Here is a 24,843-nt window from a genome sequence, read left to right as displayed (position 1 = left end):
CATCGTGATGCTCCAAGGCAACGACATACCAGCATCGCGACGTACCAGCTCCACGACACATCAGTGACACGATACGTTAGCACCATGATGCACCAGCGCTACAATGGACTAGCGCCACGATGCACCAATTCCTGCCTATATCATTATACCTGGACCACCAAAACGATCATGTTCGACAGTGCTAGGTGTACCCTCACATGAAGAGAACTGGAAACAAGTAATGCACCCAGGAAAGTTATCGAACATGATCTCCGAGGTGGCCCAGGTGTTACGGAGTGGGCAGGTGTAATGTTGCAAGGACTTATTAATTTCCAGATTTTTGATCACGGTACACCCACCAGTCAATGTTATTGCAATACTGTACTGCTTCCCCATGTGTGCCTTTCCAGAGTTGCCTTCAGCCCTTAACTCATTTTTATGAATAACAGATTGTAGCCGGTCGGAGTTGCCGTGCGGTTCTAGGCGCTACAGTCTGGATCCGAGCGACCGCTACGGTCACAGGTTCGAATCCTGCCTCGGGTATGGATGTGTGTGATGTCCTTAGGTTAGTTAGGTTTAATTAGTTCTAAGTTCTAGGCGACTCATGACCTCGGAAGTTAAGTCGCATAGTGCTCAGAGCCATTTGAACCATTTGAACAGATTGTAGCACGCCCACATACACCAACGAACATACAGCAGTTGTCAACCTCACTGGTGGAGGAATAGTGGAGAAATGAAACTCCCTAACACAAGAACTCCTTACCAACCTTGTCGCCGATCAGTGCAGATCATGCACTGACATTTGTGGTGATCGCACACCCTATTAAGAACCATGTCGCGCCGTTTGTATGTTCAGGGGACCATGATGAATCGCGGTGACTTCACCGTAACTATTGTCTATGAAGAAAAGTTCCATTTCCGTTCGCCTCTTTGCGAATTTCAATTACCTTCTATACTTTAGCATTTATTTCTGAGTCCGTCTGAGACCTGTGTACACTGAAACATCGGCTCATAATGCCTGTGGCTTGTTTTTGGTACAGACTGGTGCCTATGGGTGATTAGAGAACTCCACTTTGTTACCTGTGCGTAGTTGCCTTTAGACCCTTGTGGACTACCTTGAACACCCCCTTTACACCACACACCACCGTGTCGTCTGGTAAAATACACTTTGCAAGGTGTAAAACAGAATGAAGAAAGTCTCTATCAGGGCCACCTCTGATGATTCCTGGACTGTTTAAGACAGCGTAATTCTATTTTCATCAACATGAATCCTGAAAAAATCGTGATTAAACGAAGTACAGTCTCTTTTCAGAGCTAACTGCAGAGTTATCGCTATCAAATTTGCTTTGGATCTGCACTAATTCCTACCGAAAGTACCGCAGCTTTAGTATAAACGAATCTAACGCCATTGTACTCATCAAAATTATTAGTTTCCGAGTAATAACAACATCATTTAGAACTTAGGATTTGTCTGTTTTGAACATGAAACCAAATGCAAATACACTTCTCGGGCTTGCCGCCGGATCATATTGTGCGAATCCCACGATATTTGTCCTACATCTTCAGGTGATGGTAGACGCTGTTATCATTGCTTCAAGGCGCGACTCATGATAATCTAGCGGCGGTAGCCGCAGAAAGGCTCTCGGCGCGTGCGCTGTGGGCATAAGCTGGCATCATCCAGCACAACGCCGTAGTGTCTTACGCTCTTTGGCAAACAGAACACATGTGGTCTCAAATACCGACAGTCTGCCTGGAGAGCTACAACACCTAAGAACGGTATTCCAACAGAACGACTATTCTGACAGATACGCCATGCATTCCGTTCTAAGCAAGTTCAGAGCAGGGATGTAAATGAAGATGCGGAGGCACCCACTGCAACGGCGTCCCTTCCGTATTTTGGCCACATGCCTTCAAGAATACAAAGAATCCGTAAGAGACACGACATCAAGTGTGTTTTTCGGTCACCAGCAAAATTGAGCGATTTTTTGTGTGCGGTCGAAGACGATCTTTGCCTTAGGAGAAGTGGTGTATATACTAATCACATGCCAATGTGGGATATCTTTTATTGGGAAGACATGCCGAACTGTGCAAGAACGTTGTGTTGGACACAATCGCCACACACGCCTGGAGCAACGTGATAAATCAGCAGTAGCGGAGAATTGCTGGACACGAGACATCGCATGTCTTTGATAAGGTTTTAACTTTGGCATCATCTTTCAGGAACTTTGTTCTTAAAGATCCCATACATATCCGTACAGGGATGCAGATTTTCAATTAAGCACCACCTGGAATACTGCACTGGCTGCCATTAAATTAAAACAGAAGAAACAAGAGCTTCCGACTCGTGACTCAACGCAGCGCACTGCTGAGATTTAATTCAGTTTTTAACAACAGGAGTGTCCGGAAGCACAGTCTTGGCCCACAGCACGCACGCAGAAGTCATTTCTGAGGCTCCCGGAAGGGGCTCATGAGCGCCGTTTTCCTACAGCTGCCAGCATCTTGCCGTCCAAGGGAATTGTCTGCCTCTGGCCTGATACATGTCGACGCCGCCACTCAATTATCATCGGCCACGTCTTGTCAAGCAGTGATAACGGCCTCTACCACCACCAGAAGATATCAGACAGATGTAGCGACGAAATATTGTGGGACTTGTACGATATGATACGGCGGAAAACTCGAGAAGTGCATTTGCAACAGAATCGTCGGGAGAGCTTGAAATGTCACGAATGAAACAAAATACTATCTTACACTGAAGTTAGAGATTAAAATCCCAAATAAAAAAAATATTTCACGTTATATAGGAAGGAAAAAGAATGTTGTTTCGCAGGGACACCGATTTAAAATGGGCTTCGAGAAATAGGGCTTTAATTCTGTCTGAGTCGTTCAACGTGTGTCGAGTACAGCTTGGTTCGAAAAAAATTGAAGTCTGTCACAAACAAAGAGGAACTAGGTACGCTACTTCTTTGCGGAGAATCCAGAAGGAACGAGAACAGTTGATTTGTACGTAAGAAAGGCATCTCTACAGATGATGTCCAACAAGAATAACGGCGTGTAATGTTTTCAATCAAGGCGCCGCCTGGAATCCTGCACTGGCTGCCGTTAAATTGAAACAGAAGAAAGAATAACTTCCGATTCGTGACTAGACGCACACTATGTGCAAAATATTGTTACTGGATGGACGCTGAAATGCCATGCAGAGAGTAAGGAGCAATCCTACAACGACCGAAGCGGACGAAATAGATGTTCTGTCAGCTGTTGCTCAAGTGCTAGTTGCAGAGAGATTGCGAGTCTCTCGTAAATCAGCCAAGCGTTTTTGCGAGCAAACAGCTTACAACTGTGTCGTGTCTCACCTCACCGTCAGGCAGAAAAACCATGGAACTCCGTGCTTCGTTTCTGATACGACTTCAGGACAATACGTTCTTTTTTCAAAGAATTCTTTTTACGAATGAAGCTACCTTTACAAATCAAGGGAAAGTTGATTATAATAAACAGGCGTTACTGAGCCGCTGTGAATCTGCACTGGCTTGTGACAGATTTAACGTTAGAGGCAGTGGAGTCTAAATATCTGATGCTGGATTATTAAAGACTTCGTGATTGGTCCTTGCTTGATTGAGGAATCGTCAAGAAAGATACGCCCAATTTCTTACTGAAGCACTACCGCCTCTCGTAGAGGAAATGTCACGTGAAATAAGTGGGTACTTGGTACCAGCACGATGGGTGCCCAGCTCACTGTTCGCCTTTGGTTGGGAAAGCTCTCACCTAGCTCTTTCCTAGCCCCTGAATAGGACGTGAAGGCGTTGTCAGTTGGCCTGCACTTTCACCTGATTTGATGCCACTGGACTTCTTTCTCTGGGGTGTACTCAAAGCTCCGGCAACCAAAGAGCATTTAAAATGTCGCGTTATCGTAGCGTGTGGAGTAATATCGAAGGAGTCTCTTCAGTCTATCCAGAAGTTCTCGCACTAGCGACTGTAAATGTGAATTTCAGTGGACGTTGAGCATTTCGCACACTTACACCGGCTGTAATACACTCGCAAGGAATCGAGAAATGGTGCCGCTGATGGTAGCTTTTTTTAATAACGTTTCTGCTGAAGGAAAAATGGATTTAATGGTTTGTTCTCAAATCAACTGCAGATTTAAGTATATAATAGCATGTGAGAACAACTCATAAAAGGGTAATAAATTTCATAACTGACTTGGGAAGCAAGTACACAAGATAAATTTAGAACGTTTTGTGTTATTATTCAGTAATCCAGTAAGAAATAACTATCTGAAAATTACAGTTGCCATTCAACAGTCCGCGTGCAGTGTAATTCCACAGAATATGAAACTCAGAACAAAACAGAAATTCCTGTAATAATGTTAAATCAATGGAAGGTTAACGTGTGTCATGGCCTGCAGTCACAGACGAATAAATGAAATACAAATATCGAAACATTAAGAAGGAACAAAGCCTCTCTCTTTAAGCAATTTGTCTTAGCCTTGGGTACAAAAGAATGTATAAAACAGTAAACCCGACAACCGAGTATTGGCGAAGCTGCACTTGCTAGCAACGGTTTCCCCATAAATTTCAATGTATTGTGGCATGGAAATAACCATCGGAATAGAACATGACACAAATTATCTTGTAAGTACAAGCAGCATCCTCCCGATGCGCGTAGTGCCGACTTCTCTGGAAGCATGACAGACCACAATAGCATGCAGAGGCACAGAATGCAGAACACAGAATGCCTCTATCTTTGCAGTCTACGTGGGCATCCTTCCAGCGAACTCTCACGTGCTGAAACCTGATTTGTCAGTCAGCTATTCCTCCAAGTAAAGCGTATAGACGTATATCCACGAGTCAGCCAAAGATTGTAGCACGCTTTAGTAAAGTGCAGGGACCTAGGTTCAGATGTGATGACGGAACGTTGAGTGCACTGAGGTAGGTCGGTCGGCACCCTGGGCACCGCTGATACATTGGCGGAACAACAGTTTTTTACGTTATAGTCGTCCGTTCTTGTCCATGGCGGTGCCCCAGGCCGGCGGCAGCGCAGTGCACAGTCTCGGAACGGGCTGACGCTGCCCCAGCAATCTTCAGAGGACGTCGCCCAGGCTGCACCTGATAGCGTAAACACGGTGTCTGACTGGCAGAAGATGCCGCTGGCGGCCGGTGTATCTCGTACAGGAGGCGTTCCTGCTCGTGACAGCGACTACGTGTCACCAGAATACTCTATTGGACATCTAAGGGGTGTTCCCGGGTAATCTCGTAGCAGCTCATCACAGTGTAGAGAGGAACAACAGCATAGTCCCTCCGCCAAGGAAGGCCACAGATGTTGATGACTGCTTACTAGTCGGGGCAACAACGCTTCGCACGCCTCCCAACCACTGCGACATATTCGCAGTGCACCAAACAGCATCATTTCGACTCAGCAAGGCAGATGTAGAAGTCGCCACATCTTCACATCAGTGTCTGAGAGGTTAACAGCTCTCAGCGACCAAGTGTGGCAGACCGGACAGACAGCCGTTTCAAAGGTGGAAGTCTTCTTGGCAAATGGAAGCAGGGCGTCACATGTTTGGCCTCACTGTTGGTGTAATGCAGCGTAATTCTCTGAAGGCTGAGAAGCCTGCGCCACGCAATTATGTCTGGCTGGCGACGAGCGAATGTGACCTATTTTCCGGAATCAATCAACAGTCTTGACGACCCCTTTATTTCGCAAGAATGGTTTTCAGGACTTCAGTCGCAGTGCCGACTTTCTGGCTGTTTGTTACTCTGGTGGCAACACGGGGCGTTGGGCTGGCATGCCTTTGCATGGTGCTGGCCGAAGAAGACTTTGAGAAGATTTTGCATATTCCCATAGTACGTTTCTGTTATGTAACAATAGAGTTTCTTTGCACGTAACTAGCGACGTACGGCTTGCATAAGAACGAATTTTTCGGGAGATATTCTTTAACACACGACCTTCAAAGTGTGATTATTAACAGTTTTAAAGTTAACTTTTCCCCACTATTCTGTTTTTGCAAGTAGAAAAAAATGGTTCAAATGGCTCTGAGCACTATGGGACTTAACTTCTGAGGTCATCAGTCCCCTAGAACTTAGAACTACTTAAACCTAACTAACCTAAGGACATCATACACATCAATGCCCGAGGCAAGATTCGAACCTGCGACCGTAGCGGTCCCGCGGTTCCGAACTGTAGCGCCTAGAACCGCTCGGCCACCCCGTCCGGCTTGCAAGTAGACTTTCTTAGCTGCATCAAGCCGGAGAACCCCATCAGTCTGACATGACAGCTCCGTAAAGACAATATGATCTTCCACACAGTACAACACCAGTTTTCATGTACAAAAAAGATTAAATCCTAAGTCATAAATAGTACAATTTCTCGGACGCTACTAATCTACTTTGGAAGAGGTAAATATCGTCGAAGCTGCCTTTTTTAGAATAACGATGCTAGCAGCCGAAATTACTACAGCTTCATATGAAAAAGAAAAGTCGATAGAGTTCCCTCTATGATTAATACACGGAGCAGAAAAAAGATGTTCAAATGTGTGTGAAATCTTATGGGACTTAACTGCTAAGGTCATCAGTCCCTAAGCTTACACACTACTTAATCTAAATTATCCTAAGAACAAACACACACACCCATGCCCGAGGGAGGATTCGAACCTCCGCCGGGACCAGCCGCACAGTCCATGATGACTGCAGCGCCCCTGACCGCTCGGCTAATACCGCGCGGCCACGGAGCAGACAAATTAATGTCACCACCTATCAAATGTCTAAATAATCGTCTTTTATAGAGCGGACGCGCAGAAAGAGAGTCACTGAGGTTCTGGAAAGTATCGACGGGCATGTGGAGTCATGTCGACTCCAGAGCCATGGCCAGCTGCGCTGGATTTCTCGGTTGAGGATACATGGCCCGAACTGCCCGATCGATATGGTGAATAGATTTTCGATTGGGTTTAAATCCGGGGAGTTTTGTGGCCAAGGCAGTAAGGCAAACTCATCCTGGTGCTTTTCTAACCACTCCCGTACACTGCGAGCTGTGTGAAGCTTTGCATAGTCCTACTGGCAAATGTCATCGTGTCGAGGCAAAAACAAATTTCACGTAGGGGTCGACATGGTCCCTCAGATAGATGCCTCCTTGCATTGATCCATTGTGCCTTCCAGAACCACGAGATCACCCAGGGAATGCCATGAAAATATTCCCCGTATTATAACTTCCTCCTTCGGCCTGGATTCTGCCGACGACTGTTGCAGGGCCGTATACGTCAAAGGCCATTTGTCCGATGGAGCATAAAACGTTATTCAAGTGCCCTCTGTCAGCACTCAGTGGGCGTGCAGTTGTGGTACTGGCGTGCAAATACCAGCCTTCGTCGCCGGTTAACAGCAGTCACCATGGGTGCATGAGCCAGGCTCCTGCTGTGGAGGCCCTTACACAGCAACATACGCTGCACGGTCGTTGAGGAGACACTGTTGTTAGCCCCCTGGTTCATCTGTGGTATCAGTTGCACAACAGTTGCCCATACTAAACTCCGCAGCCGTCGTTCACCTTTCTCATTTACGGCCCGTGGTGCACCAGAGTTGTCTCGGTGCCGGTTTTGATAGCGCCATTTTGCCGCGTACTGTATACTTCAACCACCGGTGCACCTGGTTAGTATACAAACTTAGCCAGTGCGGAAATGCTTCCATCCTTGACCCAGAAACCAATTACCACGTTCTTTTGGATGTCACATAAATCGCTTTGTTAACGCCTTACGACGATTCCACTGTTTTCCGCGTCACCCCCCCCCCCCACCACACACACACACACACACACACACACACACACACACACACACACACACACACACACGACACACCCTCCACTGCCAGTGTTGCTACCTGCCGTCTGCGAGTGGTTATTGCACGTTGACGTCGAACATGGACGGTGGTCACATAGTGACTTGGCCGTGTATGACTAATAAAAAGGAAAGATTCGTAGTGTAATGATGATTTTTTCACAATTCATTTTAGTGCAAACAGAATTACGGTATCTTAAATGATTCAAGAAATATCAGAAATATCTCAGGTGAATAGATTATCTGAATGACGTGGTATAGCTTATCTTCACATGGACCGCCAAGTGCGTTTCCTTATAGTTTCCTTATAGTGATCAAAAACTCATTATAAATTTGAAAACTTAATAAACCACTGAATAATGTGAATAGAGAGGTAAAAATTGACACACATGCTTGGAATGACATGGGGTTTTATTAAAACAAAAAAAAAAGTTCACAAAATGTCCGACAGATGGCGCTCGACAGTAAAACGTCAGTGACTGCGCTTGACAATCGTGTATAAAAGGAGCTGTAATGAGAGAGAGAATCACATGCGCCAGCAGTCGCACAATGTTGACGTTACCTGAAAAGGGGCTTTTAGTGAAGCTGTATTGTAGAATGGGAAATGTGCTAGTTCAGTGTTACGATCATATCGCCATAGGAAGGGGATTCAAACGGGTAAAGGTTCGTTGACAAATGCAGGTGTGGCTAGAATGATTTCGAAGTTCGAAGCCACGGGTTGTTTAGACGATAGACCCCATAGTGGCCGACCGAGCACAAGGCGTAATGCTGCTGAGGCAGTTCAGGAAGAAGTGAAGACTGTAGCGTGTTCGTCTATGCACGGGGAAGTCAGCGCTCGTGCAGTCACACGTCGCACCGGCATTCCATACACTACTGTTTGGTTGGCACTTAGGCATACCCTCCGATGCTATCCGTGCAAAATACATCGGCATCATGAACTGTTACCTGGCGATTTAGTGAAGCGGAAGGCATTTGCGGTGTGGACGTTTCAAAAGATGGCGGAAGATGACGATTGGTTGAGTAACGTGTTGTGGACCGACGAAGCTCATTTCACGCTCCGAGTGTCTGTCAACGCCCACAACTGCAGAATTTGGGCTACCGAAAATCCTAGAACTGTCGTGGAAACTCCATTGCACGACGAGAAAGTCGCGGTATGGGTTGGACTTACCAAATCTACCGTTATCGGGCCTTTTTTCTTCGAGGAAATGCGTGATTCTGGATTTGAACTGCTACCGTGACGGGTGAGAGATACGCCGATATGTTACAGAATCGCATCATCCCCAGCCTGGCTGATAAACACCCGCTGGAACGTACGATGTTTATGCAGGATGGCGCTCCACCCCATATTGCTAGACGCGTAAAAGATCTCTTGTGCGCGTCGGTTGGTGATGATCGTGTGCTCAGCCGCCACTTTCGTCATACTTGGCCTCCCAGGTCCCCAGACCTCAGTCCGTGCGATTATTGGCTTTGGGGTTACCTGAAGTCGCAAGTGTATCATAATCGATCGACATCTCTAGGGATGCTGAAAGACAACATCTGACGCCAATGCCTCACCATAACTCCGGACATGCTTTACAGTGCTGTTCACAACATTATTCCTCGACTACAGCTATTGTTGAGGAATGATGGTGGACATATCGAGCATTTCCTGTAAAGAACATCATCTTTGCTTTGTCTTACTTCGTTATGATAATTATAGCTATTCTGATCAGATGAAGCACCATCTGTCGGACATTTTTTGAACTTTTGTATTTTTTTTTTGTTCTAACAAAACCCTCATGTTATTCCAAGCATGTGTGTCAATTTGTACCTCTCTATCTACATTATTCCGTGATTTATTCAGTTTTCAAATTTATAGTGACTTTTTGATCACCCGGTATGTGTAATGGTAGGAGGCTAAATTATAAAACAAATCAGTAGAGGATGTGTGGTATGTAAACTATGGCTAATAGAATGGTAGTGTAGTCACAAAACGACAAGTAGCATTATTACGGCTAAACACCACTACCCATAAGTGTTTTCGAAAAACTGTAAGTAACTATTTAAACATGTTACTTCTAATGAAAGCGTTTTATGAACTACGTGAAGCTAAAAATAGATATAAAAATACACTGAAAGAACGTATCGCAGGAAACGACTGATAAATCATAACAGAGCAGAAACTATAGTCTCTTAATGTACAACTGAATAATGAATTTGAGGGATTCTAGTCCGTCTTCTATTAAAAATAGAGCAGTACTCAGGAAAAAAGTCTTATTTTCTGAATGCATGTCATTATGAAAATTATAAACATTCAGATTTAACCGTCTGCTTCCCAAAAGAATTAAGCAGACACAAAAAAACAACGCAGTGTTTCATTGTCGTAGCAGCGTACATGTGCGCATCGCTTGTCGCCTAATGCAACTTGAAAATCTCCGGAGATTTGAGAATGGGGCAGGAAAACATCGCTAATTGCACACTTCTTGGAAAGAGCTCCCCAGCGGCTGAAACAACTGGTGGAGCGTCAGCTAATAGGATTTGGATTAAGCCTCCCCGGCGCCGGACCCTTTAGAAGTGTTTACGTCTAGACTCGGTGGCCCAGACCACTCGACACCAATCACGGATCGACTGGAGCATCGCGCTGTGTTTCGGCTACCTTTCTGAGGCACTTTAGGACTGTATTAAGATACTGCCCGCGTTGCGAGCTATACTCTATATTTGCGTCGACCAAAAAGAATATTTTTACGTAATAGGCTCTTTGCATGTTGCTAACGGTGTCGGATATTAAAATATCTAAGTACATCGCAGTTGCAAGGAATTTTCCAAGTGCATTTTTAGTACGTTTATGGCAGTTTGTCGCACTTGGTGCTCTAGTGCCTGGAAAGTGAGAGGTCGCGTGTTAGAATCCGGAAATTTTCAATCTCTCTCCAATCTGTCCTTCACCTCTCGAGTCGCCAGAAATGAGACGTTGTTCCGATTTCACGTTAAATTGTAAGTCCCATTTCCTCGGTTGGATGTGTAATGTAGATCAGAAACAAGCAAGTTGCCGTGGAGTAGTCCAACTAAAAGGGTTTCACCCGGCCCTTGACCCACACGAAACTCATTATCATGACACATAATGCCAACCGTTTACACTAACTTGAGTGGAAATCACGACCCATATAAAGAACGATCAGCGTGGAATCAAATTCGGGTCATGAGTAAAATAGTGTACCTATGCAAATGAGTAAGACTGCAGACAGTTGGTATTGCCTCAGAAACACCTTTACCTGTATGACAAAAAACGGCAGTGTTGTGTTACACCAAACACAGTCAATACCCGTCATATGAAACAGAAACTTCACGTTTGTCACGTGCCAATACGAGTCACAGGGCGTAAATCAGCATGTAACTGAATTTGAACGTAGCGTAACAGTTGGTCGCCTGGAATCATTTTTGTCATAGTCTGACGCTTTGTCTTATACAACGGTACTGTAGGATATCTGCAGTCGTCATACGTGCTAGTCTTGAGCTGTGTCCTCGGTGCCCGCTTCGTCCTCACAGAAGTTGAGGCCCATTCGTTTCTCACCTCCACACGACTCCATAAACTCTTCTTCACTGATGGCATGGCCAAAGTCTGGAGATCTTACAGTTACCGCTGGTGGTGCAGTTTGATAATAAACTAGATTAGTTTTCGGTTGCGTTCTGTGAACACCATAGACCGTTTTTTGCGTACGACGCAAGCGATCTTTCTGGAGTTGTGTGGTAGTTATACTCGGGAAACTAGCTTCGATCACTGGTGATATGTTGCTCCGTTCCATGGATTCTGGAAGGTGGCATATCTGATTATCCGCAGGAGACGAAATATCAGTTGCCTTGGAAGAAGCAGACATAATCGTTCCACCATTTAGCGTGAGGTGCTTTTGAATATGGAAGCTGTCGCCGTAGCACTGTCGTAGAAACATTAATGCACTGCACTGTATGAAATAATCTAAGGTCTTTCCGTTAACCGTTATTTCTCGCTGAAAAAGTTCAATCGAACAATTCGTACTGCACTAACTGTACACTACACTCCTATTGCCAAACGACGCAGTCAGTAGACGCACTGTCGTTTCTTTGTATGGTTTGAGTATGAGATAGTGCACCTGTCCGTGAACAGATGCTCTTCACACAAGACTCCGAAGTGATAAATGACACATCATTTTTCTCGGTCTTAATTCCCAGTCCAGTTCTGACTTCTCGTTTTGCCTAAAACAGATACAGCACCTATCATAGTCCGAGAACGGACCGAACCGTCATGGAGCCTGTCTCCTGGATATTAGTTCGTTGTATGTGAAACACTCGGTATTTAACTTCGTTTGCATGAGCAATATAATGGTTCATAGTGTTTTTTTTCAGACGGTCTTTATAGATTTCTATGCGCTAACCACAAATATCACAATTAATATTATCTCCTAGCTCAGTGTTACGAGTAAAGTTGGACTTTACTGTTCACTTATATTCCTATAGGATATATGCATTAATTGAATTTGCCAATTTTATTTGCACCGTTTCTTTGCTTTCCCTTTTTGGTTGGTGGCTGTAACATCCAGAAGAAATTTGCCATCATAGAAGTAGTCCACCGTCCTGTGTATCGTTGTGCCATTAGAGAAATGTCCTGGTGGAACCTCTCGCCGTGCTCATTACTGAAAGGACCACAGCTCTCTGGGAACACATAGAGACGCGAGTAAAGGAAGTCCATCTTCAGAGTGATTATACGCAGAAATGAGTTCGTCCGCAAGGTTTCTCTAATTTTCGGCTCTGCCCTTTCCCAAGAACAATGTTGTCACGTTACGAAAACAGTGCGACATATGCAGCTGATCAGGGGTCGATTGTGCTCAAAATGTGTGTCCACAAACAGCTGGCGTGTTTGTGAACCAATGAAAATCCGCTTTGCGATCTTTCATGCGATAAGTCATGCAAACTTCTTACACAAATACTAAAAAGGTGCTTCACTCCAGTGCACAGCTTTAACAAATGCTGTTATGTGTCCGATCTTAACGTGTAATGGTAGTAGAACAATACTGTTCAGATTCACTAAAGGTTCTTTGGCAATACGGTTTTGACCCAGATACCAGAGCTATTCACGGAGGACATTCCCTCCGTGTGCAGTGTTTTTCCCTTGCACGACTGTCCCACTCAAACAGGTAGCAGTGACGCTTAGTGTAACCCAGTTGCAAACCAAACAGCATCACTATTACTTTGAAATCTCCACATACCAGCCACTCACGCTTATTGTAATTAACACATTTTATAACTTATATCAACATGGTATAAGTTTTTAAACTAAGGCAGCATATGCAACAGGGATGGATGTTCCTTCATCACTATTGTGTAATAGTACTGCTTCCAGGTATGTCTTTGAGACGTCTATTATGAGTCTCTACTCGCCTGGAGTGTATGTGATGTTCAGATCTTCCAACAAACTGTCCTTGTCAAAGCAGAATGTAATGTCGCCTTCAGTAGTTAAACGATAAATAAGTTTTTTGTGACGCTCCAAAAACACAGACATACGTACTGTATCAGCAAGAAGATTCCGCTACAGCAGTCGCAAGGCCACGATTTCAGCTTTATCCTTTGGCAGATCTAAATCCCTAATCATATTACGGTGTTCATACTGTGTGATTTTGTGTGGTTCTCCATATGACGATGTTGGTGTTAATGTAGGGTCAGTGTCACTGTCGTGTGACTGAACTTTGTCAGCTCTATGTGTCGGTTCAGCATCATCACTATCAAACTTCCTGGCAGATTAAAATTGTGTGCCGGGACGAGACTCGAACTCGGGACCTTTGCCTTTCGCGGGCAAGTCCTCTACCGACTGAGCTACCCAAGCACGATTCACGCCCAGTCCTCAGAGCTTTACTTCTGCCAGCACATCGTCTCCTACCTTCCAAACTTCCAACAAAGGTCCTGAGTTAGAGTCTCGGCCCGGCACACAGTTTTAATCTGCCAGAAAGTTTCATATCAGCGAACACTCCGCTGCAGATTGAAAATATAATTCTGGAATCATCGCTATCATTGCTTGATGATAGTGCACGTGGGGAAAAAGGAACAGGCAGTCCTCGCCGTGAACCACAGGGCAAGTGACAGATAGGATGTCAGGATATTGAATATTCTTCTTCCTCTCGGAGAACTCCTTTCCTGAAGGGAGGTGCAATACGAAAATAGCAACCCGATGCGTGATTTGTGGTTTCACGCCATATAGCAGGCACAACAAACTTCATGGAGACGTTTTTACCACGCATCCGTGTATTCAGTGCAGAGGAACACGAGGTCCAGCACATATGTGGAGCCCATAATTTATCTTGGTTTTCAACTCAACACCCGAAATACAAGGCGTATGCTTGTTTCACTGCTTTAGTTAATGGTCGACTAACTAAACCACAAATAACAACTGCACAAATGTAAATAAAGTTATCAGGTTTATTACTGCAGGTACACGACTTTTTGTGAAAAACGTACACACGCACAATAACACAACTCTTCAGTTTCAACACTTCAACTCACATACATTCTCTGCCAACCGCCGTAGCATTCGTTACAGTAACAAGTGAAATAACGCAGCACAAGAGCGCGTAACCATGACAAACGACAATTTAAATCACTCCTAGTTTCTACAATTGACACTACCATTCGCAAATAATTTTCCAGTTTACACTGAGAATATTCTGGTTACGAAACTAGTCTATACTTTGTAAAAGCAAAAAATTAGAAGGTCTATTTAGTTTATTGGATGTACTCTTTGAAGTGTGACGAAGTCTGATGCCACATACACTCCACGAGCCTATTCAGAGCGAAACGTAACACGTTTGTTGTTTAAAAGTAGCATGTTTGTCGTAATGGAGTAAATTTTTGCTGCTCTCATGCAAGATGGCAAGCACACTGGACAGGTTACATCACGCTAACACCACCTCTTGCATCGAAAATGACCTCATTTCCGATAAGTTTAGGAACGTACCCCATATCCATCTAAAGCAACTAATTGATGGCTGGACCCCGGTGAGCTACCGAACTGAGGGGGTGTTAATTGCTACACTGTAGTTGCTGTTCCAAATAGGAACTATGAACGTATACTTGCACCACTGTGAACACTGCTGTTGTCTTACTGGAATGTGATAAGATGTAGAACAAGAGGTAACATTTTGTCATAGGGAATTTTGAAATAAACATTGCGATTCACGTCCACGACAAGCTCAATGAACGAGCTCAAATCACTGTGCGAAAAACTTGCACAAACCATCACAGACCCTACTTCGGCCTCAACTGCTCCCTCTACACTAGACGCCTCCAGTCGGATACCGTCCAGTTTCTGTGTTCCTTGATCCATTGACGGCGTCCAGCTACATGTGGCGACTTACCCTACTACAAAGTTCCATTGCAATATGTTCCGTTTGCAATGAACGCTCGGAAACTGGTTTAGATGGACCTGCATTCAGTGACAATAGTAATTCCTGCCGCGTTTGAAAGCGATTTCAAACGTGCCACACTCGTCTCCGGTCCTTGTTTGTTCGGATGTGCTTACGACCACGCTTCTTCTGCCTTCTTACATGGCACCGAGTGCGATAGCGTAGTGATTAGCACCCTGGTCGCGCAATCGGGAGGACGACGGTTCAAACCAGCGTCCGGCCATCCCGATTTAGGTTTTCCGTGATTTCCCTAAATCGCTGAAGGCAAATGGCGGGATGATTCGTTCAAAAGGGCCTTCCCTAATGCGAGTTTATGCTCCGACTCTAATGACTTCGTTGTCGACGGGACGTTAAACGCCAATCTCCTCCCCCTCGTCACATGGCTACGAGTGGCCATTATGCGTTGTAGGCAGGATGGACATTTTGCGTTGTTCCACCAAAATATTTGGAAACTTCACCCACGCTGTCTCCTGTGGGTAGGTTAAAACACGATAGCTCCGTTGTATCTCTGTCACGGCTGCAAGCCGACCCAAGTTACTGCGATGATGCACTGATTCCATACAACAGACTGCTACGCAACGCCACTTCACTGCTGTGACTTACATCAGCGGTTTGCAGTCATGTGACCATCCGGTAGCAGTCCCAGATCATTCGCAGCTCTCCAAAACTTTTTTTTTAAATTTTGATTTCATTCCCCTGCCCCATATGGGCAGGGGAGGGCTGTCAGCGGCACACTCCGCAGCTTGTCAGCTGAGTGACATGACAGCTAATGCAAGAAGAAAATGTTACATGTAAAGGCGATAAAAACGGGGGACATAAAACAATGGGGAGATAATGGAGATGAAAATACATTGACATGGAAACGTTCATGGGGGGATAATTAAAGAAGTCGACATAAAGTAAAAACACACAGTTGGCGATTCGTACAGCACAAAAAAGAGACTGAAGTCACATGCACAGATTAAAAGTTGGCCACAGTATTAAAAACACTCCAGAACAACACACTTGAAGCCCACTTGGAGCACACACGATGAAGAATAAAACTGCCAGGTAGAACCTGCCGAGGGAGACGCCTGAGAGGATGGAAAAGGAGGGGAGAGCAAGGTGCAACAGGGGAGGGGGCAGGATGAAAAGAGGAGGGGCATCAGCGGGTGCACCAAGAGGCAGGAGACAGGTGGGGCGGCAGATGAAGAGGGAAGGCAAGGTCGGAGGGAGTGCAGAGACACTGAAGGAGAGCACAGGAGAGGGAGGGGGCGTAGGAGGGGAAAGCTGCTCTGGAGAAGGGAGGGGGAGGAGAGGGAGCCCTGAGGAGGAGGCAGGAGGAAGGTGGGGTTAGAGTTGGAAGGAAGGGTAGATGTCATGGCGAAGCTCAGTATTTGGGAGGGGTAGATGCTGGAAGCTGCGTTGGGAAAGGAGGCGGAGGGTCTGGAGATGGAGAGAGGATGGGACACAATGGTAAAGGCGCGGCAGTGGGTTGGGGATGGAGAGAAAGGGGGACACAAGGGGATGAGGGGGATCGAGGTGGCGGACAATATATAGGGTGCAGATGTGTTCAAGGAAAAGGAGAAGATGGGGAAAGGGGATGAGGTCATAGAGGATGCGCATGGGGGACAGAAGGTGGATGTGGAAGGTGAGGCGGAGTGCATAGCGTTTGAGGATTTGGAGGGCTTTATAGAACTTGGGACTGGCAGAAATCCAAGCAACGCTGGCTTAATAAAAGATGGAGCAGATCAAAGATTTGTAGGTGTGAAGGATGGTGGAAGGATACAGACCCCATGTCCTGCTGGACAGGATTTTCAGGAGGCGGAGTCTGTTGTGAGCTTTGTGTTGGCTGGTAAGGAGATGGGGAGTCCAGGTGAGGTGGCGGTCGAGGGTGAGGGCGCTCCAAACCAACCATAGAGCTCTTGTAAGAGTGTGACTAACACTTTGTCCAGTGAGCTTGTTTTGTGCGGCTGAGCGTCTGATGAACGTAGTTTTCTTGGTTACCAATCAAGCGTAGTTCAAGAAAAGTAGATCTAGTGGCCTACCTTTGAAGAAGCGGATGTAGCAGCGGTAGGCGAGGAAGTTGTGGAAAGTCTGCCCATTGGAGGCACACACGGGGTCCGGCGTGGCGTTGCGCGCCGCCTCCAGGCAGATGGCGTCGCTGTTCGCGTGCACAGACCACCGGCTGGGCTGCAGTAGCGATGCCGCACCTACCATCGGAGACAGGCAAAGTGTGACATTTGTACCAGTTGCGTATGTATGGATAGTACTCGATAAAGAACATATTGGTATTATTAAGACATTTTCAAAAGTTTTAATTTCACAGAATGGGCAAATGATTAGTGAAACTAAGCAGTTCAAATTTCTAGGTGTTCGGATGGATATTAAACTGGAAAGCCCACGTTCAGGATCTTGTTCAAAGACTTAATGCTGCCATTTTTACTATTCGAACGGTATCTGAAGGAAGTGATTGTTTGACACGAAAATTAGTCTACTTTGCATATTCTCATTCACTTATGTCGTATGGTATTATATTTTGCGGTAACTCTTCCCATTACAAAAAGGATATTTCTGGCCCGGAAACGGACGGTTCTGGCAATAAATAGTGTAAGTTTTCGAACCTCTTTTCGGCCCCTGTTCATTAGTCTTGGTATTTTGACATTGGCCTTTTCACTGTCGTTTCTTGTTAACAATATAAGCTTATTTCAGAATAAGCAGCTTTTGCTCAGTTAATACTCGGCAGAAAACCAACCTGCATTTGGATCAGACAACCTTAATTCTTGTGCAGAAAGGTGTGCAGTATACTGTTGCACCCAATTTCAATAAGCAACCACAAGAATTCAAGAATCTTAGCAGTAATCCACGTGCCTTCAAATAGAAACTGAAGAGTTTCCTCATGGTCACTCCTATTCTGTTGTGGATTTCCTTGAAAAATTAGGCTGATTCTTACATTAAGTTGTTGATTGCGTGTACTTAAACTTATGGCTTAACTTTTTTGGGTTCATAAACATTTTATTTTTATCTGTTATTATTTTTATGTTGTAATTTCATGTACTAACACGTTCCATGACCTTAGAGATTTGCTCCTCAATTTGGTCCTACGGAAGTTGACGTGCAAATAAATAAATAAATGGTGGAAGAGTTTTTGGATGCTCTACCTTTTGGGTCTTCAGTGGCGACTTTAGAACAGCCGGAGACACTTTCTAGCAGTCTGAGGATTAAACTTAAATATGACGTATAACGTAACCTCCTATTATAATAACCTTTACGAAATATGTGTTGGTTGAGTTAATTACAGTGATCGAAGTACCACGATACACATCTGCAGTATGAAATTGATCATTAGTTGTCAGGACAGGCAGACCCGTCATTATAAAAGAAGGTGGGATCTGTCGTGTTGTTAGTATAGAGGCAGTAAGAGCAGAATGGGTCAGTCAGGGGGCCTCAGTGGCTTCGAACATAGACTAATCACTGGATGTCACCTGACCAACAGATCCGTCAGAGATATTTAAATCAATATAAAGCTGCCAAAATCGACTATTTTTGATGTGACGGTGACTCGGAAACATGAAGAGAAAACTGCAGCCAAGCTAAGGCCATGCGGACCTCATGTACTGACCATCCAGCATTGTTGAGAGTGGTTGTGAAAAAGCGCATGAAATCAGCGGATGAAATAAATCGTGAGTTCCAAAGTGCAACCAGCAGTCGAACAAGCACAATGACTGCGTAGGGAGTTAAAAATAATGGAGTACGATGATGGGGCAGCACCTCATAAGCCACACATCGTTGTAGTAAATGCCGAGCGACACTTGAGGTGCTGTTAAGAACGATGCAACTGGACAGTGGATAAGTGGGAACGAGTGACTTGGAGTGGTGGATCACGCTGTACACTGTGCCAATCCGATGGAAGGAGTGATATTTCTGAAAACCGAAAATCTCCTCTGAGGAAATCAATTTTGGTTTTAAAAACAACGACAGAGTGAAACCCAGGTCGCCCTGTTCATCCACGAGACCCAGAAAGCAATAGATGCCGACGCCCAGGTCGATATCATGATTCGTGACCTACAGAATGCGTTCGATACAGTTCCGCACCGCCGTCTAATGAAAAAAAAAGAAAAAACATACATATACACAATCGTAGGGAGTACCAGACCTGTTGTGTGATTGGCTTGAATATTCTCTAGCGAACAGAACACAGCATGTCACGCTCAATGAGCGGACGTAAAAGTAAATCCGAGCTTACGGAAAAGGAGTGTTATAGCACCATTACTTTTCACAATTTTCATAAATGACATAGCTGATAACGTCGGAAGTGTCATGAAGCTTTCTGCCGATGGTGCTGTTGTATACAGAGAAGTCACAACGCCCGAAAATTGGACCGAAGAAGACCTGCAGAAAACTGGCGCTTGGCACGTAAGCAATTGAAATATATTGGGCGTAAATAGTCAGACGGACTTGTTATTGTCAGATCAGCCGATTGCAGAACAATCACTGAAAGCAGTCACACCCATAAAATATCTAGGAGTGATTTAAAGTGGAAGACCACATAGAATAAGTCACCGGTAAGACGAACTAAGGTTCACTGTTCACTGGAAGAATCTTCAGGAAATGCATCCCACCCAAAAAGGAGGTAGATAACGAAATTCTAGTTTGACCAACACTTGAATATTACTCATTAGTGCGAGATCCATACTAGGCAGGGTTGTTAGAGGTAATAAAGAAGATGCAGAGAACAGCAACTCGTTTCTTTGCAGGTTCTCTTAGCACTCCACTAAGACGACTCTCATTCCCTGGGTATGGGGCTACTTGACGTTGTACCAAAACACTTGCAGAGATCCCCTTCAAAAGATGTGGAATTTTGTCAACAGTTTCACATAATGTTGTTGTTGCTGTTGTCGTGGTGTTCAGACTGATGACCCGTTTGATGCAGCACTCTACGCTGCTGTACCCTGCGCAAGCCTCTTTATCCCCAAATAACTGCTGAAACCCACATACATTCGAACCTGCTTACTGTATTCGTCTCTTGGACTCCCTCTGCAGTTTTTACCCACGCCCCACGCCTTGGTTCAATATTAAGCTGACAATTCCTTGCTGTCTCAGAATCCATCTTATCAACCGATCGCTTCTTTTAGTTAAGTCATGCAAAATATTGTTATAACAATATTTTTATGATTTGTTATTTATTATTATTTTTATTCCTATCAGGTTTGGCCACCAAAATCCATCTTCAGATTTCCATTAGTTGGTTACAGTGTAACTCATTACATGACTCGCCGTAACTGGCTGTGCTGATGTTAAAGTTAGTACTAATGTCACTTAACTCCAACGTTGTATATCAAGAAGTAGCTGACCATGCTGTGAAGCATTTAGCCACGTTCTCTGAGTCCAGTACCGTCGACAATCCGGAGAATATCGACGTCGCAAGTACTCGTCTGTCGAAGTTTCTTCCATAACCTTACCCATGGTACAGTAGCCTGCCATGGCCCATAGAGTTTGGCGATGCCCATAAATAGGGTTAAAATCGGCAGACCTATGTTCTGTGATCATAGGAACTCGTGATAGGTCAGGGAAGTTTTCAACCTAAGAGTCTGAGATCGACAGGCATACTGCTCATGTGCCAGGAAAGCCCCGCTGTCTCCAACCAATACCATCATTTATCAGTCAATCATTCTGTCGTTGGCTCATAACGCTGTCTGTAGTGCGAGTTGATGAATAGCCTAGCCATATTTGTGCCCCCCCATACCTGTTCATCAAGATAGTTACCCTATGGGTACTACCAACTCCATGGCATCAACGTCTGGATTGAAAAATATCTACCGCGGTTTGTTTCCTTAATTCTCTCTAAGACTAAGCTATTAGCAGAGAAACCAGTTGCAGCCTCCTTTCATTAACAAGCAATATGTCAAATTCTTTTGCGGAATTTGTAAATTTCCTTAAGTCTAACTTTCGATCACCCCAGAGACGTCATTTCCTTATTTATAACTTTTCTGTTTCTGACCAGCATTTCATAAGTGTAAATTGCCGCACTGTTTATGCCAAAATTCTCATTTGTGGCATCATCGCTATCGGAAACGATAACAATTTGATTTCCATATTACAGATATTTGGACATCAAATAAATCCTATTTTCTTCTTTTATTTCTGATTCTTAATAATTTAGAATATTTATGGTAGACTTTTGCTGACTTATTTAAAGTTAATCAATCAAGTGTCCTCTTCTTGCAGTACTGAGTCACTTACTTCTTCCTCAACATTGTCCTCTTCTTCTCTCACGTTGCTAATAACCTCATCGCCATCTTTTACAATTTCTGTTCAAGGGTCATCTGATTTAGACATAGTTGCTGTGTTTAAGGGACAGCACTACTACATCTACGAGGAATCAGGTAGTCCGACATGTTTTATCGTGTAGACAGAGCAGGTCACCAGTGACTATTACGAAAGGTAACAGCTTATAGGCAGGTCACAGTACAGCAAATCACTTACCAATTAAGTGATGGACAACAACAAAGAACGAGCAGCCATACCACCCAATAACCACCGCGCCAAACGTGAATCCCCGCTAGCAGTAGGTTACAGGCGTCAGAAAACACCACCAGTGGACGCTAGAACCGTGAAATAAGCTCTCATGGACTGATGAGTTGTGGAACGTCGTGTAATATTGTGGGAATGTACTCCGCTTTCCAACAGGATACGGTTCACGAAGTTTCTAGAGGCATTCTTTTATAATTAGGGTCTTTGTCGCTCACCAGCAAACGATAAATAAGGCTATTTTCCGGTCATCTGCTTCTGTGATTTAGCCTATAGCACCCAGCGGGTGAGGAGTATCTTCAGTAAGGCCCGAATTGTGTCAAAACGGTTTGAGAAACACTCCACCAACACGATGGTGGTCATGTGGACTTCCGACTGGCTTGATGCGACACCTCACGAATTCCTCTCCTGTTTCCTATGCCAAGCATTTGATCGCAGAGTAGCAATTGCAACCTACTTCCTCACTTATTTGATGGATGTACTCCAATCTCTGTCTTCCTCTACAGTTTTTACGCTCTCTATTTCCTCACTGACATCTTTTTCCAAAAAATTCAGAAAGCAGTATACTGAAGCGTAGCGTCATATTTAAGTAGTAACATTAACTCGGCATATCACAGTTTGGATTCCAGAAAGGTTGCTCGGTTGACAACTCTGTTTATACATTCACTCATCAAATATTATAAGCCTTATTTTAAATATCTCTTGTTGGTATTTTCTGTGACCTTTTCAAGGCGTTTGATTGTGTACTGTAGATTATATTACACTCTAAGAAAAACTTTTATGAAACTGATGGCCTTACACTCAACTGGTGTCCGCCCCCAGTAGCTGAGTGGTGCCGGCACGGTAGCCCGGCATGTTCGGTCAGAGGGTTAGCTGCCCTCTGTAATAAAAAAATAAAAAATAAAAAAAATAAAAACCTGAGTAAAAGGATCAACAGTGAACTTGAACGGGTGTCAGGGGACGTCCGCCTCGAACAAATGCAACGAACATTATCGAACAAAATGAGATTAAAAAGAAAAAAAGTTGTCAGAGTGACAGACTGTCAATCCTAAGAGCCCGGGTTCGATTCCCGGCTGGGTCGGAGATTTTCTTCGCTCAGGGACTGGGTGTTGTGTTGTCCTAATCATCATCATTTCATCCCCATCGACGCCCAAGTCGCCGAAATAGTGTCAAATCGAAAGGCTTGCAACCGGCTAACGGTCAACCAGTCGGGAGGCCCTAGTCACACGACATGTACATGTACTCAACTGGTTTGAATTATACTCATCTTCATCATCATCATATCATCATCATCATTTAAGACTACTGATGCCTTTCAGCGTTCAGTCTGGAGCATAGTACCCCTATTCAGTGCTAACATTGGTACCTCTTCTGATGTTAAGCCTATTACTTCAAAATCATTCTTAACCGAATCCAGGTACCTTCTCCTTGGTCTACCCCGACTCCTCCTACCCTCTACTGCTGAACCCATGAGTCTCTTGGGTAACCTTGCTTCTCCCATGCGTGTAACATGACCCCACCATCTAAGCCTGTTCGCCCTGACTGCTACGTCCGCAGCTCGTGGTCGTGCGGTAGCGTTCTCGCTTCCCGCGCCCGGGTTCCCGGGTTCGATTCCCGGCAGGGTCAGGGATTTTCTCTGCCTCGTGATGACTGGGTGTTGTGTGCTGTCCTTAGGTTAGTTAGGTTTAAGTACTTCTAAGTTCTAGGGGACTGATGACCATAGATGTTAAGTCCCATAGCGCTCAGAGCCAGCCCTGACTGCTACATCTATAGAGTTCATTCCCAGTTTTTCTTTGATTTCCTTATTGTGGACACCCTCCTGCCATTGTTCCCATCTACTAGTACATGCAATCATCCTAGCTACTTTCATATCCGTAACCTCAACCTTGTTGATAAGGTAACCCGAATCCACCCAGCTTTCGCTCCCATACAACAAAGTTGGTCGAAAGATTGAACGGTGCACAGATAACTTAGTTTTGGTACTGACTTCCTTCTTGCAGAAGAGAGTAGATCGTAGCTGAGCGCTCACTGCATTAGCTTTGCTACACCTCGCTTCCAGTGCTTTCACTATGTTGCCATCCTGTGAGAATATGCTTCCTAAGTACTTGAAACCGTCCACCTGTTCTAACTTTGTTCCTCCTATTTGGCACTCAATCCGTTTATATCTCTTTCCCACTGACATTACTTTCGTTTTGGAGGTGCTAATCTTCATACCATAGTCCTTACATTTCTGATCTAGCTCTGAAATATTACTTTGCAAACTTTCAATCGAATCTGCCATCACAACTAAGTCATCGGCATATGCGGGACTGCTTATTTTGTGTTCACATATCTTAATCTCACCCAGCCAGTCTATTGTTTTCAACATTGATCCGTAAATAATATGAACAACAGTGGAGACAGGTTTCAGCCTTGTCTTACCCCTGAAACTACTCTGAACCATGAACTCAATTTACCGTCAACTCTAACTGCCGCCTGACTATCCATGTAAAGACCTTTAATTGCTTGCAAAAGTTTGCCTCCTATTCCATAATCTCGTAGAACAGACAATAACTTCCTCCTAGGAACCCGGTCATATGCCTTTTCTAGATCTATAAAGCATAGATACAATTCCCTGTTCCACTCATAACACTTCTCCATTATTTGCCGTAAGCTAAAGATCTGGTCCTGACAACCTCTAAGAGGCCTAAACCCACACTGATTTTCATCCAATTGGTCCTCAAGTAATACTCGCACTTTCCTTTCAACAATACGTGAGAAGAATTTGCCCACAACGCTGATTAAAGAGATACCTCTGTAGTTGTTACAATCTTTTCTGTTTCCATGTTTAAAGATTGGTGTGATTACTGCTTTTGTCCAGTCTGATGGAACCTGTCCCGACTCCTAGGCAATTTCAATTATCCTGTGTAGCCATTTAAGACCTGACATTCCACTGTATTTGATGAGTTCCGACTTAATTTCATCCACCTCAGCCGCTTTATTGCACTGCAATCTATTGACCATTTTCTCCTCTTCCTCAAATGTGATCATATTTCCATCATCGTTCCTATCCCATTGTACCTCGAAATCTGAAACATTACTGATCGTATTTTCACCTACACAATTATACTTAACAAACAAAACGAGAAAAGTTGT

The 24,843-nt window shown here is 44.5% G+C and overlaps 1 protein-coding gene across 1 annotated transcript in view; it reads right to left on the bottom strand.

Moving 5' to 3' along the window:
* The window catches only part of LOC126454983 (serine protease inhibitor dipetalogastin-like), a 289,557-nt gene that overhangs the window by 180,395 nt on the left and 84,319 nt on the right, over window positions 1-24,843 (bottom strand). Inside the window, exon 2 of the mRNA XM_050091141.1 lies at window positions 17,226-17,390. Within this exon, the coding sequence (XP_049947098.1) occupies window positions 17,226-17,390 (165 nt within the window). The remainder of the gene's footprint in view (window positions 1-17,225; window positions 17,391-24,843) is intronic.

This window comes from Schistocerca serialis, chromosome 1 (genome assembly GCF_023864345.2).
Source record: "Schistocerca serialis cubense isolate TAMUIC-IGC-003099 chromosome 1, iqSchSeri2.2, whole genome shotgun sequence".
NCBI classification, from domain to species: domain Eukaryota; kingdom Metazoa; phylum Arthropoda; class Insecta; order Orthoptera; family Acrididae; genus Schistocerca; species Schistocerca serialis.
The sequence above is the reverse complement of the archived record's forward strand: the minus strand, read 5'-3'. Positions and strand labels throughout refer to the sequence as shown.